Here is an 18,699-nt window from a genome sequence, read left to right on the forward strand (position 1 = left end):
ATAACAACTAATATTGATGTGAGTGGTGGCTTAGCTATGGTTGTGTAGGAAAATTAGTTTTACATAGAACGTGGCGATAATGATGAACTTCTACGTTATGGTTTGAATTTCCTGGTAAGATAGGTAACAAAATTAGAAAGAAAGCTGCACATCATATTCAAACTCTTAATATCAGTAGGACAGCTGTGCCGATTCTCAGGAGATCTTCATCTATTCCAATGAATAGAAATAAAATCATATTTGTCAAAAGAAATCATTTTCCTTTAGTGTCTGCTGTGCACTCACAATACACAAATCACAAGGTGGTACTTTTGATAAAATTGTATATGAATACAATAAAACACATAATCAGCAGCTTCTATATGTTGCATTATCACGAGTTACCAACATTAATGGATTGTTCATCATCTCTAAAACAACGACAAAAAATTGTATCATAGAAGAAAACGGCCAGCAGGATTAATGGACTTAAAAACTGAATTCCAAAGACTTTCAACTTGTAGATAATAACACAAGAAGAAAAATTGAGTGAGATAATAAGTTTGAACGACATTTCATTGTTTTCCTTTAACTGCCAAGTTTACGAGCTCATTTGCCTGATCTGCAAGATAAAGTGCTACAACGTTGTACGTTTTTGTTATTTTCGGAATCTTGGATTAATAATGAAGAACGAATTGATATTCAGAACTATTACTGCGTTACTCAATACAAACGATCAAACTCAAGAGCAGGTGGTGTAGCTGCCTAATGTCTATCATTCATGTTCAGATACTCTTCATAGTGCGACTCCTATGCAGTTTCTTGCGCCAACAATATTACTGGATATTCCTAATGAAATTACACAAGTAGGTGATATTGCAGTTGTCCGCTGTGTGAACACTCAGAATCAAACATTAATTATAGTCGTCCTTTAAATTTCTCCCAATAAAAACGTATCAAATATTATTAAATTTCTTCATCAGCAGTTACTTTATTTTTCTAATGAGGGTGCAATGAGGTTAAACACTAATCACAACGAAATACCATTAATTCTTGCTGGAGATTTCAATGTCAATTTTCGTTCAGAAGAATCTCAACCATTAATTGATTTTTTAAATAATAAATTTAATTTAACAATGAATAATTCTCCATTTGAACCAACCACAAGATATGGCACGACTATTGATGCAGTTTTCTCCAGAAATGTACATAGTTTACAAAGCAAAATTTATGTCTCTCATTTCAGTTATCACAAACCTATTATATCATATATGAAATATGATAGCAATTAATCTATCGCTGTTGTTTTAAACTGTGTTATTGATGTTATGTGATTATTAATAAATGATTTTTAAAATTCAAATATGTTTTTTTTATTTTTATCTTAATTGCCTACTCATACAATATTAAAAGTTTTACTTCAATCGCGTGTGATCCTTACGCGCACTCTTTTTTTTTTATTGTTGAACGTGTTTTGAACCATTTTTTGTCCTCAATGCACAATCCATTAATCCATAACAAAAATGCAACATATAACAGCTGTTGATTATGAGTTTTGCAATATTCATATACTATCTTGTCAAAAATATTCCTTGAGATTTAAGCATTGTAAGAGCACGAGCCCATACTAAAGACGAAAGTAATTTAGTTTGGTTTTAGTCCTAGTCACGCCTTAAGAAGTTATACTTCAATAAACTGAAAGTTCACAGAATAAAAAATATCAATAATACAAATCGCTTCAACTCGTTTTGAATGACCACATCGATAGCCAATGACAAGTTAAAATTTGTGGCGTAACGCACTTTCGTTGCATTTTTGCTGAGCTACTCCATAGTCGTGCCTAAAAAAGTTTTACTTAAAAAAATGAAATTTCACAGAATTAAAGATATCACGTAACAATACGATCTCGACCACATCCATTGTCAATAACAAATCAGTATTTGTGGCGTAACGCACTTCTGTTGCATTTTCGCTGACTTACTCCTGGTAGAGCCTAAACAAGTTTTACTTTAAAAAAACTGAAATTTCACCGAATTAAAGATATCACATAACAATACGATCTCGACCACATTCATTGTCAATAACAAATCAGTATTTGTTCCGTTGCATTTTCGCTGAGCTACCTCCTAGTCGCGTCTAAACAAGTTTTACTTAAAAAAAAAACTGAAAACTGACTGAATCAAAAATATCACGTGACAAAGCGATATCAATCAATCGTACCAACTTGTTTTGAATAATCACCGATGGCCAATGACGAATTGGCCTGAGTTTCTCCTAGTCGCGCCTAAAGAAGTTTAACTTCGAAAATCAAATAATTATAATATATATATATATATAATATATATATAAATTAATATAAACCAAGAAACTAAAAAAAGTTGACAGAAAATTGTGGGTGAATGACATAATAATTTTCTCATAGTAAGAAGGAAGGTATCGTTACTTTTATTAATACTGTTTTTATCAATACTTATAAAACAGGATTCGGCAAAACGTTTTTGGATAATATTCAGTTCCTGGTGCAATTATTATTTATTTAAATTTATTTTTAATCCATAACTCTTTTATCCTTCTCATTTCATAAACCATGTCGTCAATAACAGCCTCAAGTTTCTCAATAATAATATGAATGCCTTCCTTTTTTTTACAAAAATTTCTAGAGAAATTAATATTATCTACAAAATTTGTCTCACCTAAATAAAAAAAACATTTTTCTTTTGTAAAAGATAATTTTAATAAATTAATTTTTAAAGATATACCATTTCTCTTGTTCATACTTATTTTATCTATTTATTTTTATTTTATATTAATGAAAGAGGATTCGGCAAAACGGCTCTAAATAATTTATCTAATCAACATCTTTTCAAACATTATTTATTATATTTTATATTATACATTTATATACATAAATATTTTATATATAATACATTTATATAAACATAAACAATTACATTTTTATAAACTTTTTGAAACCATTTGGGTCTGATTAGAATTGACTGTTTGGAAACAGATTCAAATTTTTGATATGTTTTTAGAAAGGAAACTTTTTAGTTCCATCTTAAGATATAATAAATAATTTCATCTTGCTGTAAAATAAAATAATTTAGAAATGTTATGAGATACGTATATTTAGATACAAATTTATATGAATAGATTTGAAGTTTTTGAATTTGTGCAAAAGACGTTCATGAAGCATCTGCTGTACAATTTTACTGTCAAACAATTCAGAATGACTTGAAACGCCTAGAAAGCGTAAAATCAGCAAATAGAATTTTCTGACAAAAACAAAGTTCCACAATGTTTCAATAACCACCAATAAAAATGTTCTGATTGTCTTATTAAAAATTGGCTTTGGATTGCATTTTACTGGGTATAAATATTAAATTACAACACACTGAGACAAATGTCTATCTCGATGTCTGCTCTCAGATTTCTGACTTTCCTTCAACAATTTAGCAGTAACCTTTTGTGCAATATTGTCCCTTCCAATAGCCCTTAGACCTGAACAAAGTTCTTTGGAAGGAACTGCACTACGAGGCAAAGCATTCAACCAAATCGTCAACATTCTATAACCGTGCTCCTTATAACTATTGGGACCTAAAAACACAAAAAAACATAATAAAATTATCTACCTAAACTAGATACTGTATCTAAGAAGTTAATTTTATCTAGGTTTTGTTTCATGCAAATTAGACGATTGCAACATGCAAATGGATAATTTGAAATATTTGGCCAAATTATAAATGTGCCTGTTGACGTTAATAATATGATTAATTCATTACCTCGTAATATTGATGATGATCATTGCATTAACATTCACATAAAAAAGAAAATGATTCATAGATCAAGCTATGTGCAGGGCTTGATAAATAAAACAAATATAAAAGTATGGCTTCAATTTTTTAGGCAAGACAGATATTACAGCTGTACAAAGAATGATATTGTATCACCAGCGAAAAAGTAAATACAAACAGTAAATTAATGTATGTTAATTTTAATTACAAATATAAAAGTATGGCTTCAATTTATCTATTATCTTACCTGCATACTGGTGCTCAATGGCCTTGATTTGGTCCTCGGTGAAGGCCCAATGAGACGCCAAAGCCCTCCAGTCACCGTCTTGAAGAAATCTGTGGGACAGTTTGTGCAAAATTTTTTGAAGATGTTCAGAATCTTCAGAGTTGCAGGTTGATGATGCTGCTGTTGTTGGTAATGTGCAGGCTGATGGCACTAAGGGTTCGTCTACTGAAGTCCAATCTTAAAAAATAATGTAATAAATTGGCTACTAATGTGATGAGAATTTTGGTGGTGCTGATAGGTTTGGGGGAAGATTTGGTGGGTTTAGAAAATTTTGGTGGAGTTTTGGTGGTGTATTGGATGTGTCTGAATTTTGCTACTGTTTCAGTAATAATGGACATAAAATTGGTGCTGAAAAGAGTACTAAAATGCCAATAAATTTGGTAGACCAGATGAGTTGTTGTATTTGTTTCAGATCTTAGATGAGACTGGACAACGTTGGTGGAGTGTTTATCGTGGTTTTTGGTAAAGTTTGGACATGTCTAAAACATTTTCCTATTTGGTAAGATTTTAAAGGACTTGGCACAACTTTAAATGAATTTTATTACCTAGAAACTTGTGATAAACTTTGTTTGTTATGATAACAATCGTGTTTGGTTGAAAACATTTGATATGAATGACCAGCATTTGGATTTCCAAAAGCTTGAAGATGTCCAAAAAATTTCTCTATTTTGGTAATAATTTTAGGATATTAGAACAACTTAAAATGGTGTCTGAAAACCAAAACCTTGTTACAAACCTTGTACATTAGAAGGAATAATAAGTTTTAGTCAAAACTTGGAAGAAACTGAATAACATTGGTGAAGATTTTGGGTGTGCTTTTGTTCTAGTAAAAAAAATTAGGCTATCAGGGCAACTTAAAATGGTGTCTAGAGACTAGAAACTAGTAACAAATTTAGCACATTAGAAGTAATGTTAAGTTTTGGTCTGCTTTTGGAAAAAAACTGAACAACATTGGTAAAGTTTTTATGAGAGTTTTGGGTAAATTTTGGATATGCCAAGAATTGCTACTATTTTAGTAATAATCTAAGAGCATTAGGAATACATAAAATGTCACCTAGAGACCAGAAACTAGTAAGAAACTTTGTACATCAGAAGAAATATTAAGTTTTGGTTAGAACTTGGAAGAGACTGATCATTTTTGGTAAAAATTTTATGAGGTTTTTGAGTAAATTTTGGAGATATCTGGAGTTGTTCCTGTTCTAGTAACAATTTTAGGACATTAGGACAGTTGAAATTATATATAGAAACTAGAAACTGGTAATAAACTTTGTATATTAGAAGGAACATTAGAACTTTGATATGATTGATCAGTCTTGGTTAATTGTTTTGGTGGTTTTGGATAAAATTTTAAAACATCTGGATATTCCGTATGTGGTAGTGAATTTTTAAGGCAAGTAGTTGGTCTAATAAATGCACATAAAACTAATAAATATTAAGAGAATTGATAATAACAATCATGTTTTTACCAGAAGAGTCACCAGTACTAAGAAGTTTCCTCCTTGCAGTATTTATAATAGGCTTAGTTTTGCATGGATATCCATCACCAGCTTGGTCATCATCATCCTAAAAACGTAAAAATTGATAAATAACATATATAACAATTCTTTTAATAATATTTGATAGGGACTATTACTACTTTGGTTGGGTAATCTAGCCTGGCAGTCTGTATTATCATATCCACAATTGCCGTAAAGCTTCCTCTAGCTGCCAAAAACATTGGCGACCTTGGCCCACTTCCATTGGTGTCTTGTTGATGACTCAAATCAGCCCCTGCTGCTAAAAGCATCCTGCACGCCTCTGTCCTGCCCAATTCTGCTGCTAGGTGGATCGGAGCTTCGTTTCTCTAAATAGAAAAAAAGTAATAGATAATTAATTTAATTTTTCAAAATGTACAATTAAGGTTACTTAATAGTTAATTTTAATTTAATTAAGTTAATTCAGTTCTTACAACGTTGACGCAATTTAAATCTGCTCCTTTGGATATCAACAATTCCATCAGCTCCATCTCGTTTGATAGACAGGCTTCGTGAAGAGGAGTGTTTCCATTCTGGCAAACAAATGAATAGAAATAATTATTATTGAAAAATGAAGGCAAAAATAATATGAAGATTTATACGTTTCGACACCAAGTGTGTGTCATCATTAAGCACTCAAATTAAGGAAGACAAAAAGTATACTTAGACAAAGAACTACATCAAAAATATAAACATGAATAGGTAGAGAAATATTGCTAAGAGTGCTTTTTAAAAAATAGACAAAATTCAGAAATTTGTAAAAAAAAGCTTAGGACAAAAAGTGATTTTTTGGAAAAGTGTAATGTAGTTTATTTAAGTGTAACAAAAGAAATATTGTACCTTGGCTTGTTTATTTAAAGGGGCACCAAATTGTATTAAAGTTTCAGTAATTCCTCTGCACCCAAGACGACAGGCTAAATGCAGAGGTGTAAAACCTTTCTGAAAACAAAAATAGATACAGACTTAAATTATTTATATATATATATATATATATATATATATATACATATATATATTAGGGTGGTCCTTAAAATGGTCATTTTCGAATTTCCTTGCTCCCAGGGGCTCAAATGGTTCCAAATAGATAAAAAACAATTCTCTAAAAGTTTCAGTTCAATTCGCGCAATTCAATTAAGCTTCGTATGGAAAGAGCATAGAAAAATTTTTGAAAATTAAAAATAAATATATATATATATATATATATATATATATATATATATAATGCGAGAGGTTTTTCTTCAGATGGTGAAATATGATAAAATTCTTCTTGGGCATCCATCCAGTAATTAAAAACAGTTTTATTGGAAAAAAATGTTTTTATTATGAAACCATTCGTTTCGGGTCTTGATTCGACCCATCTTCAGTGCTACAATTAAATATTTCAGGGTTACAATTTAAAACACTATGTTTTAACCAGGACAACATGTTTTGTTTGGAATAAGCTTTTTTATAATAAAATATATCATTAATTTTTGTTTTTATTTTAATTTCACAATTATTTAAAATTTATCATAACTCGACGTTTTATCATTTTGTGTTTCATAATTTTTTCGTGCAATTTTTGTGTGTTTTTGTGTTTTTTTTTTCAATTTATTTGTATGGTGAGTTCTTTATATTTGTTTATTCGATGTTTGTTTTTCATTTTTATATACTTTCACAATATATATTAGTTATAAAACAAATTTATTAAATTGGTTAGATTTAGGCTTTTTTACATGTTTTTATTTATATTTTTCTGTAATTATGTATGTTTTATATTGTTTTAAATTGTAAACCTAAAATATTTAATTGTAGCACTGAAGATGGGTCAAATCAAGACCCGAAACGTATGTTTTCTGAATAAAAACATTTTCCTTCAATAAAACTGTTTTTAATTACTGGATGGATGCCCAAGAACAATTTTATCATATATATATATATATATTGACAGTGAAGAAAAACAAATTTTTAACGACTTCAATAAGAAACAAATAAATTAATTATTCCAAGTTATGTTATAGACAATATTGCCAATCAAATTATAAATATAAATCATATCATATTATATTAAATTTTGACCAAGAAGGAAATATTTTGACATTTAAAAATTTAGTGCATATTGGATATATGAAATTGACATTGAATATTTGAAAAATCTGATATTTATATAAAAAATTATATATTTAGATAATTGTACTGCGTTGATTCAGACTAAAATCTAATTTAGTCATTGATTAAAAAAAATATTTCACTATTTGACAAAAATACAATTAAAATAAACAAAACACTATGATGCGTTCGAATTAATTATCGAAATGTAAAGAAATGTGTGTAATAAAAATATAACATTATTATTAATATATCATGTTTATTATAAGAACTTCTGGAAAGCGGCAAAATATTGTTGATGGAAAAACAACGTTAGCCGGGTCAGCTAGTACACATACATATATATATATATATATATATATATATATATATAAATTTTTTCTTACCTCGTTTACACATTCAGCAGAAGCCCCCAAAGTCAGTAGCGCCTTCGTGGCCTCACAATGTTTGTTCATCACTGCTAAATGCAGTGGCGTACAACCTCCTTGGTCACTTAAGGATAAAGATTTCGAATTGGTGTCACCTCTAGATGACAGCAACTCGCATACTGCCACGTGGCCGCCTTCTGCTGCCAAATGCAGAGGCGTCCTACCTCCCTGGAAAATAAAAAAAAATTGTATTTTATTTTGAAAATCGATATGAAAGTCATGTAAGACTACTAACAGATGAATGAAATAATAATACCAAAAATATAAAAAGGATTTTTCTGAAGATTTATTAAAAAAGGAGTCTACTGACAAGAAAATTTAGAAAAAATCTAAAACGAACAAATTAAATTGCTATTTGATTAAAAAACACAACAAGTCAATATGAAATAAAAAATAGGACTGTACTAACAAAAAAATTTAACTACAGTCAAATAATTGAAGTGATTCTACTAAGGAGCAAATTATATCAATCGAAAACCAGAAAAGGACTCTACTGACAAGCAAAAAGTCGATTTAAAATAGAACTTCTGTGATAAAAATATATAAGATTGAAATAAAAGGAAAACTTGAAGTTTACTAATGAGTAAGATAGAAAAGGGATTCTACTAATAAGCAAAATAATCCTAGTCAAATAAAAAATTGGATTCCACTGACAAGCAAATTTATATGCAACATGAAAAATGGTTCTACAAACATGCAAATTAAATTTCAATTTAAATAATGGAAAAGACTCTACTGACGAATAAAAAATGAAATTAGTGGTGTATGGCATTGTGCCTTAAGGCAAATTGCTGGAACTTCCCGTACTGTAATGAAATATTCGAGAAATTTTAAACGCTTTCAACTATATTATTACAATTACTGTAACTTTCGTTATTTTTGCTGTTTTTTGTTATATTTGAGCAAATCAAATGTAAATCAAATCATAAATCAATTTATCTCCAGAACATTAACAATCGTCATTTCATTTCGAATTAAATTTTAAAAAATAGTTGCCTAATTTGCACAAAAATGAAAAAGTGCTCCCGTATAGTCACAGTCTAAACAAATTTTCAAATAATTCTGTGCGACATGTTCACTTGTACTGTGCGTAGCTTGGCGGCATTTTTACATTTTTCAATAGTTTTTTTCACAAAATTGGAAAAGTGCTTCAGTCTAAACGCACTTGGCTAAACATTTGTACCAGAGTGGCGCTTAGACTGTGCTTAGCCTGGGTCATTTTTTGAATTTTTTATCAAAAATTACAAAAATATTTTTTGAAAAAAATTAAAAACAATTTTTTTTTCCAAAAGTAATTATTTTGTTAAGACAAGCAAAAAGTTCTTTGAATCAATTAAATCGGACGCTTAGTTCTCTCAAAAACTACCATTTTTTGCACATTCAGTTCTGTATCTTCGAAATGGCGGGACCTGTCTTTGTTAAAAACTAATCACCTCTTCTCCCAATCATTACAAATTGAATGTTTTTTAGATTATTCAAATCGGATGATCCGTTCAAAAACTCTCTCTCAAAAGTTCGATTTCTATTTTCTGCACTCTTTGCTCTTTTTCTCCGTAACTGCTAGACCTGCCTTTGCCAAAAACTAATCAGCACATCTCCCTATCGGTTGATCCGTGCGCCCTAAAACGTGACTGGAAATTCGTATCCACACATACATACACACACACACACACACACACACACACACACATCCATTTTTTCTGAGGTATGCCAAAACGTTCAGAAACCTTCAAAACGTCGAGAAATGTAAAAATTTTCAATTTCGATTATCGGCCCATTACAATAACTTACCCTACGAAAAGTTAAAAAAAAACTAGTGGGGTGGGTGGCATCGTGCCTTAAGGCAAATTGCTGGAACTTCCCGTACCGTAACGAAATGTTCGAGGAATACTGAATGTTTTCAAATAGATTATTATAAATATTGTAACATTGTCTAATATTTATAAGAATTATATAAACTGAATTGCAAAGTTGAAATTATTTGTATCAACAAAAAACTAAAAAAAAAAAAAAAAAAAAAAAAAAAAAAATGGAACAAAAATTTTTTTTCCAAAATCAATTATTTTGTTAGGACAAGCACAAAGTTTTTTGAATCATTCAAATCGGACGCTTAGTTCTCTCAAAAACTGCCATTTTTTACATATTCAGCTCCGTATCTTCGAAATGGCTGGGCCTGCCTTTGCCAAAAACTAATAAACACTTCTCCCAATCATTACTAATTGAATGTTTTTTAGATCATTCAAATCGGATACTCCGTTCACTCAAAAATTCGATTTCTATTTTCCGCACTCTTTGCTCCGTATCTCCGAAACGGCTGGACCTGCCTTTGCCAAAAACTAATCAGCTCTTTTCCCTATCAATAGGAATCGAATGTTTTTTGAAACATTCAAATCGGTTGATCCGTGCGCCCTAAAACGTGACTGGAAATTTGTATCCACACATACATACACACACACACACATACACACACACACACACACACACACACATCCATTTTTTCTGAGGTATGCCAAAATGTTCAGAAACCTTCAAAACGTCGAGAAATGTAAAAATTTTCAATTCCGATTTTCGGCCCATTACATTAACTTACCCTACGGGAAGTTAAAAAAACATCAAAATGACAGTTTTTATTACAAATTCATACGAAGATGAGCTTTGTTTTAAGAAAATGTTTTCTTAAAATATCTCCTGCTTCAAGAATGAACAATATAAGAATTAACAAAATACTGTTAAGAAAAATAGATACATAAAATCTACTGTCTGTAGAAAACTGTTTCTAGGAATAAAAATTATATGGCTATTATTTAGAGCAATAAAATGGAATTGTTACTGATGTATGAATGCAAACTCTTCCTGGTCGGTTATTCGGATTTTGATAAATCTTTTTGGAGTTTGTTAAGGGAATTTTGAAAATGTGATGAATAATAAAATTATAGTAATATTGACATTGACTACATTTTGACAGAACTGTCATACCTTATATAGAGACATATATTGACCTAGTAGGTAAAAGGTGCTCTCTACTGATTAGACACAAGACAAGATAAATATAGTTTAATGAGTGATTCAGAGTGATCGGTTCAGAATTTAACCTCTGTATCCTGTATCCTTTACCTTATCTTTGGCCATCAACGACGACCCACTCTCCAATAGTTTCTTAACAGTGTCTGTATGACCTTGGGCGGCCGCGTGGTGAAGGGCTGTGCGCCCTTGAAGGTCGCCCTGCTCCTTGTCAAGGGTCTCGACTGTTTGCAGCAGAAAGGCGACGCAGTCGGCGTGGCCGTTCCTTGCTGCACATGTCAATATGCCGTAATGTTTCTGGGAGAAAAAATTAAATGTCGATTATTTAGAGCAATAAAATGGTATTATTACTGATGTATGAATGCAAACTCCTCCTGAACGGTTATTCGGATTTTGATAAATCTTTTTGGAGTTTGTCAAGGGAAAAAAAGGTGTGATGGATTATGAAACTATAGTAATATTGTAAAAATAAATAGCAACTAGTGGGGTGTATGGCATTGTGCTTTAAGGCAAATTGCTGGAACTTCCCGTACCGTAACAAAATGTTCGAGGGATACTGAATGTTTTCAAATAGATTATTAGAAACATTGTAACATTGTCTAATATTTATAAGAAGTATATTAACTGAATTGCAAATTTAAAATTATTTGTTTAAATTATATTAGAACTTTAGTCAAAATAAAAATAAAACCTTAATTATTTCAAATATACAAAAACAAATAAAAAAAATATATATACATTTTTGTTTCTAAAATCAATTATGTTGTTAAGATAAGCAGAAAGTTCTTTGATTCATTTAAATCGGACGCTAGAAATGTCGATTCACATGAAATTTGAATTTAGCTAAAATTATGAGTCTAGATAATATTAAACTAATATAATATACAAGAAAAATGTAACGTCTACATTATTATTGCCGAAAAACAACTGAGATGTTCCAGAAATTAAAATAATATAAAATACAGTCAACAGTACATATTTGGCAGATGCAATTATATAATTATAATTCAGTTACAAAACGTTGAAAAAATAAAGATTCTTTGAAATATTCATTCTTTTTTGCTCTAGATTATTTTTGCATCAGCAAATCTGTATAAAATCATACAAGTACATTTGGCTTAATGCAACATATTTATAAGTTTGTCTTATTTGTCCAAAATGTTCTAGAGCCTCCCCCTACCCGCTTTACAATTATTCAAGAATTAGGATAGAATAAAAGTTAATGATTCTTCTATACAAAATTCTACTGTACCGATCTACAAACTCAAACTCCTCCTACGCGGTTATTCGAAATTTGATAAATCTTTTTGGAGTTTGTTAAGAACATTTTTTAAGATGTCATGCATTATAAAACTAAAGTAATATTGTAGAAATAAATGCAAAAAATAGCAAAAAAAACAACATATCATCGTTTGATTGTCCGCATGTTTAATAGATTGACTTATTTTTGTCATACGCGACACTAAAGAATATTCTAGATCCTCCTCCTCCTCCTCCTAGTTATAAAACTATAGTAATATTCTGGAAATGAATGGAAAAATTTGCAAGAAACAACATATTATTGTTTGACATTGACCACATTTTGACAGAACAGTCATACCTTACATATAAAACTCTTCTGTACGGGTGTATGATTCTCAAACTCTTTCTAAACGGTTATTCGGATTCTGATAAATCTTTTTGGAGTTTGTTACGGAAAAATTTTAAGTTGTGATGGATTGTAAAACTATAGTAATATTGTGGAAATGAATGGAAAAATTCATAACACTACGTATTATTATTTGACATTGACCACATTTTGACGGAACTGTCATACCTTATATATATAAAATCCTTTTGTGCGGATGTATGAATGCGAACTACTCCTAAACGTTTATTCGGATTCTGATAATTGTTTTTGGAGTTTGTTAAGGGGAATTTTTAAGGTGTGATGTATTATGAAACTATAGTGAGATTGTGGAAATAAATGGAAAAAAATTGCAAGAAACAACATATTATGGTTTGACATTGACCACATTTTGACAGAACTGTCTACCTTATATATAAAATTCTTCTGTACGGATGTAGGAATGCAAACTTCTCCTAAACGGTTATTCGAATTTTGATAAATCTTTTTGGAGTTTGTTAAGGGAAAATTTTGAAGATGTTATGAATTATAAAACTGAAGTAATATTGTGGAAATAAATGAAAAAAAAATGCAAGAAACAATATATAGATTATAGACATATTAGATTATAGACATTGACCACATTTTGACAGAACTGTCATACTTTATATATCAAATTCTTCTGTACGGGTGTATGATTTCAAACTCTTCCTAAACGGTTATTCGAATTTTGATAAATCTTTTTGGAGTTTGTTAAGGGAAAATTTTAAGATGTGATGAATTATAAAACTATAGTAATATTGTGGAAATGAATGAAAAAATGCAACAAACAACATATATCTTTGAGTCACATTGATTAAATTATTATATTCACTTTTTGGTAACTAAAGTTTTTATGAATAACAATATATAGTAAATACTTTCATATCAACAATATTCACAAGCCATTATAAATGACATTTAGTAAATGGTAAAGGCTCAAACTTACCACAGAAATAATTTATGTTTCATATTCTTTCAATTTATAAATAAATTATATGATTATTTTTTGCGACTGTAATATTTTATTATCATTTTCCAAATCGAATTAAAAATATTTCTCGGTGCACACTAATTAGACTTCGGGAAAAATTTCACCGCAAATTTAAAAAAAAAAAAACATTTTTATTTTATAATTCATCATGATTAATCTGCTCCGGGATGCTCCGGGGAAAATAAGATAATTAGAAACTATGGCTTTGTGACATGGCACGTGTAATGTCTTTACATTTTAAAATATAAATGTAAAATATAACATTGAAAAATATTACATATGAAGTATATTTATAAAAATAATTATAGGAAGACAGAGGTATTTTATGCTCTCAAATTCGTAATCCATGCTGTGGAAAGTAATTAAAATTGACTTAATTTTTGGAATAACAGATTTATAAAACTACGCTTAGCAGTTTTTTTCCTTTAGCATCTAAAAATTTAGCTTATCAGTTTTTTTCCCTTAGCATCTAAAAATTTAGCTTTTATATAAAAAATAAAAACACGTTATCGAATAAATATTTTAAGATAAATTCGATTTTATTTCACATTGATTAAAAAAACAACGAATGATAAATGAGCAATTTAATACAGTAGAATTTGCCATGTTGCCAATAATTTATTAATCAGTATTTTATTGTTTGAATCGAACTTAGTTAGTTTCTATTTTATTAATATTAATTATGAATGAACTGGAAGTTTTCTTAATATGTGGATTAATTTTGAAAAAAAAAAATTGGTTTTTGTAATATTAAATTTAATAGATATTAGTCATATATAAATGTTGATGTTTTATGTAAATAGTTTGATACTAGATAATAACATAAGAGAGTGTTACACCATTTTTTCAAGACAATGCTAATAATTTTCTTAATTTTAGTTTTCTAAAATATGTCTAATATCAACAAAAATACTTTTTTATAGAATGTAACACAGTAATTTATTTTATATTTTTATGCAGTGCAATAATGCTTTATATTTTATTATGGGGTTTCATACACTTTAATTTGAATATATATATATATATATATATATATATATATATATATATAATATGTATATATATATATGCATGTATATATGTATGTATAATACATATTTTAAGAAATAAAGAATATTGTTGTTGGTGAGTTTATGTCTGGCTATAAATTTTATTATACGGAAATAATATAAGTACTGAGCCCAAGATATAAAAATGAATTATTTATATATACATATATATATATATATATATATATATAAATATATATATATATACATATATATATACATATATATATATATTTCAAAGTAACTAGCAGCCCATTCGTCGAAATAAAAAAGGTATAAAGTGTAAAAACTTTTATTTATACGTTTCGACACAAGATGCGTGTCATCATTCAGCAACACAGGACAAAAACACTCAACAAAAATTTATTTTAAAAAAATTAAACTTAATAACATATTAGAGAAAAACATTTTTTTAAAAAATTATGAATAACTAAAAGATTTGAAACTAATTTGACTAAAAGTTATAAAATACATAATTGTGAGACGAGAAACACGCCCATACCGAGCATCCAGACTCTCACAATTATGTATTTTATAACTTTTAGTCAAATTAGTTTCAAATCTTTTAGTTATTCATAATTTTTTAAAAAAATGTTTTTCTCTAATATGTTATTAAGTTTAATTTTTTTAAAATAAATTTTTGTTGAGTGTTTTTGTCCTGTGTTGCTGAATGATGACACGCATCTTGTGTCGAAACGTATAAATAAAAGTTTTTACACTTTATACCTTTTTTATTTCGACGAATGGGCTGCTAGTTACTTTGAAATATGTTTCAACGTCGAAAAAACTATCAAGATATATATATATATATATATATATATATATATATATATATATATATATATTTAGAAGTGGTCATATTTAAAAAAATGCAGATATTTATAAAAGATATAATAATTTTGATGAAACTTGCAGTAATAAATAAACAATAATAAACAGTGAAATCGAGGATAGGACTATATTTAAATAAAAATCAGTTTAATTTTACACTGATGATAGGACAAATATAGCCTCGAAACGTTCATATATTTAGTATCAGGAAAAATTTTACATGAATCATGAAAATTTAGTAGTAGATAATTTAGTTGAAAAAAAAAGATTAAAACACTATCTTTACACTATATTGATTTTTTTACCAGTCAAAAAAATTTCAGACCGATTTGTTATATATGCCTGACACGATTTATGTAGAACTTCTTAGCGTCAGACACATATGACTGACATGTTAAAATTGCAATAAAAAAGTTCTGTGAGTTTATATTACATAGATAAATATTTTTTTTCACTCATAATAATCATGATACGTTTTTTTATATATAATATAAATGTGTAATAAAATATAACACGGAAAAGTACAATTTCACAGTACTTTTATTAACCCTTTGCACTCCTTACGGATTTATTGCCCTCTTTCTAAAAGCACTACTATCGAGCTTGTTCCTTAAACAAAATATAATGAAAATCAAAATGTATGTATTGATGATAGTGAATGATTTTTTTAGCGAAAAACATGCTCGGAGTGCAAAGGGTTGAAGTATATTATATATTAATATAAATAGAGAAATAAATTATTTTTTCTTACTTTATTTAAAACTGTGACACAAGCCCCGTATCCAATTAACATCCTGACTGCCACAATATGTCCATGCCAGGCTGCCATCAGCAAAGGTCGCATTCCATACTAAAAATAATAATAAAAAAAAATTATTTGTTATCAAAAAAATAATTTATCAATAAAATAGTAATTGACAGACTTAGAAATAACATTATAAACTAATAATAAAAACTCTAACTGGCAATACTTTATATCATATTGGATATTTCACTCGAAGTAAGTTCAATTAGAAAATTGAAAAGTTTTGATGCGATCTTAGTCGGCGATGGTTTAATCTAAAAACTTTAGTTTAATTAAAAAAGTTACTTGAAATATATAAGTTTCTCACTTATGTTACAATATTATAGTCGTATGATATTCAATAAAAATTGTTACTACTCTTTCTTGAATCAAATTATTTTCCTCTAAAATAAATATATATAAATAAGTTAACATGTATTCTATATCCATATGAAACCTCTAATCAAATCGATATGAGCTCTGACTAATTTTCAATAGTCATATATATATATATATATATATATATATATATATATATATATATTATATGTATGTACTAATGATTGATTCAATTTATGAAATTCTATGATAGATATGATAGATGTTTGCACAGGACTATTTCCTCAAATTAATATGTGTTTGATTAATATCAAATTAATATCCATGGATTAAATATATATATATATATATATATATATATATATATATATATATATATTTAGATAAACTAGACCATGTTGGTTGTTTTACGCCAATAATAAGAATAAAATAACTAAATAATGAAGAAATGAAAATACTAAATTTAATCCTAATCCAACGGCCAGCATTAAAATGACATCAAACTAAAAAAAAATTGTAAAAAATATAACATTAGTTATACTTTGACTAAACTGACAAAAATAGGAACTTTAAATTAAACTAGTGGTGTATGGCATCGTGCCTTAAGGCAAATTTCTGGAACTTTCTGTACCGTAATAAAATATATTCGAGATATTTTAAACGTTTTCGAATGTATCATTACAAATACTGTGACTTTCATTATTCTTACTATCTTGTTATATCTGAGCAAATCAAATGTCAATCATAAATCATAAATCAATTTATCTTCAGAACACTCCAGAACAATCGTCATTTCATTTCGAATTCAATAAAAAAAATTGCCTAATTTACACAAAATTGAAAAAGTGCTTCCGCATAGTCACAGTCTGAACGCATTTGCAAATAATTCTGTGCGACATTTTCACTTACACTGTTCTTAGCTTGGCAGCATTTTCACATTTTTCAATAGTTTTCACAAAATTGGAAAAGTGCTACTACATAAGCAGTCTAAACGCACTTGGGTAAACAATTGTACCAGAGTGGCGCTTAGACTGTACTTAGCCTGGGTCGTTTTTGAATTTTTAATCCAAAATTACAAAAATATTTTTTGAAAAAAAAATTAAAAACAATTTTTTTTCAAAAGCAATTGTTTTGTCAGTACAAGCAGAAAGTTCCTTGAATCATTCAAATCGGACGCTTAGTTCTTTCAAAAACTGCCATTTTTTTACATTTAGCCCTGTATCTCCGAAACCGCTGAGCCTACCTTTGGCAAAAACTAATAACCACTTTTCCCCGTCATTACGAACTGAATGTTTTTTGGATTATAAAATCGGATGATCCGTTCTCTCAAAAACTCGATTTTTATTTTCTGCACTCTTTGCTCCATATCTCCGTAACGGCTGGACCCGCCTTTGCCAAAAGCTAATCAGCACATCTCCCTATTAATAGAAATTGAATGTTTTTTAAACCATTCAAATCGGTTGGTCCGTGCGCCCGAAAACGTGGACGAAAAAATGCGAACATACAAAACACACACACACATCCATTAGTTTTCTGAGGTATGCCAGTAAAATGTTCAGAAACCTTCAAAACGTCGAGAAATGCAAAAATTTTCATATTAGATTTTCGGCCCATTACTATACGGAATTTCTTTCCTACGGAAAGTTAATTAAATCCAACGGTCAGCATTAAAATGACATCAAACTAAAGAAAATTTTGTAAAAAATATAACATTTTTTACACTTACCTAAACTGACAAAAATAGGAACATTAAAATAAAATATTAAGCAATTTGGATAACTAGTTCAAAACTGGTTAAATAGTGAGCAATATATAAATAATAAGTAAAAAATTCAAATATTATATTTAAATATGTTAGTAATACATTTAGTATAACAAAGTTCTCATATATACAATACTTATAATAAATCAGGAACTTAGGGTTGATTTTTACTAAATTAGTTATAT

At 28.6% G+C, this 18,699-nt stretch overlaps 1 protein-coding gene across 1 annotated transcript in view; it reads right to left on the bottom strand.

Annotated features, from left to right (window-relative positions):
* Positions 1-3,358: 3,358 nt before the first annotated feature.
* Positions 3,359-18,699, bottom strand: part of LOC113367645 (ankyrin repeat and death domain-containing protein 1A-like) — a 36,552-nt gene continuing 21,211 nt past the window's right edge. Inside the window, 7 exon segments of the mRNA XM_026609234.1 lie at positions 3,359-3,576; positions 4,021-4,176; positions 5,659-5,902; positions 6,008-6,106; positions 6,414-6,512; positions 8,048-8,257; positions 11,204-11,407. Coding sequence (XP_026465019.1) covers positions 3,359-3,576; positions 4,021-4,176; positions 5,659-5,902; positions 6,008-6,106; positions 6,414-6,512; positions 8,048-8,257; positions 11,204-11,407 — 1,230 coding nt within the window.

Source organism: Ctenocephalides felis, unplaced genomic scaffold, assembly GCF_003426905.1.
Source record: "Ctenocephalides felis isolate EL2017-DRISC unplaced genomic scaffold, ASM342690v1 CF-g0.4_SCAFFOLD_01170, whole genome shotgun sequence".
Taxonomy (NCBI): Eukaryota; Metazoa; Arthropoda; class Insecta; order Siphonaptera; family Pulicidae; genus Ctenocephalides; species Ctenocephalides felis.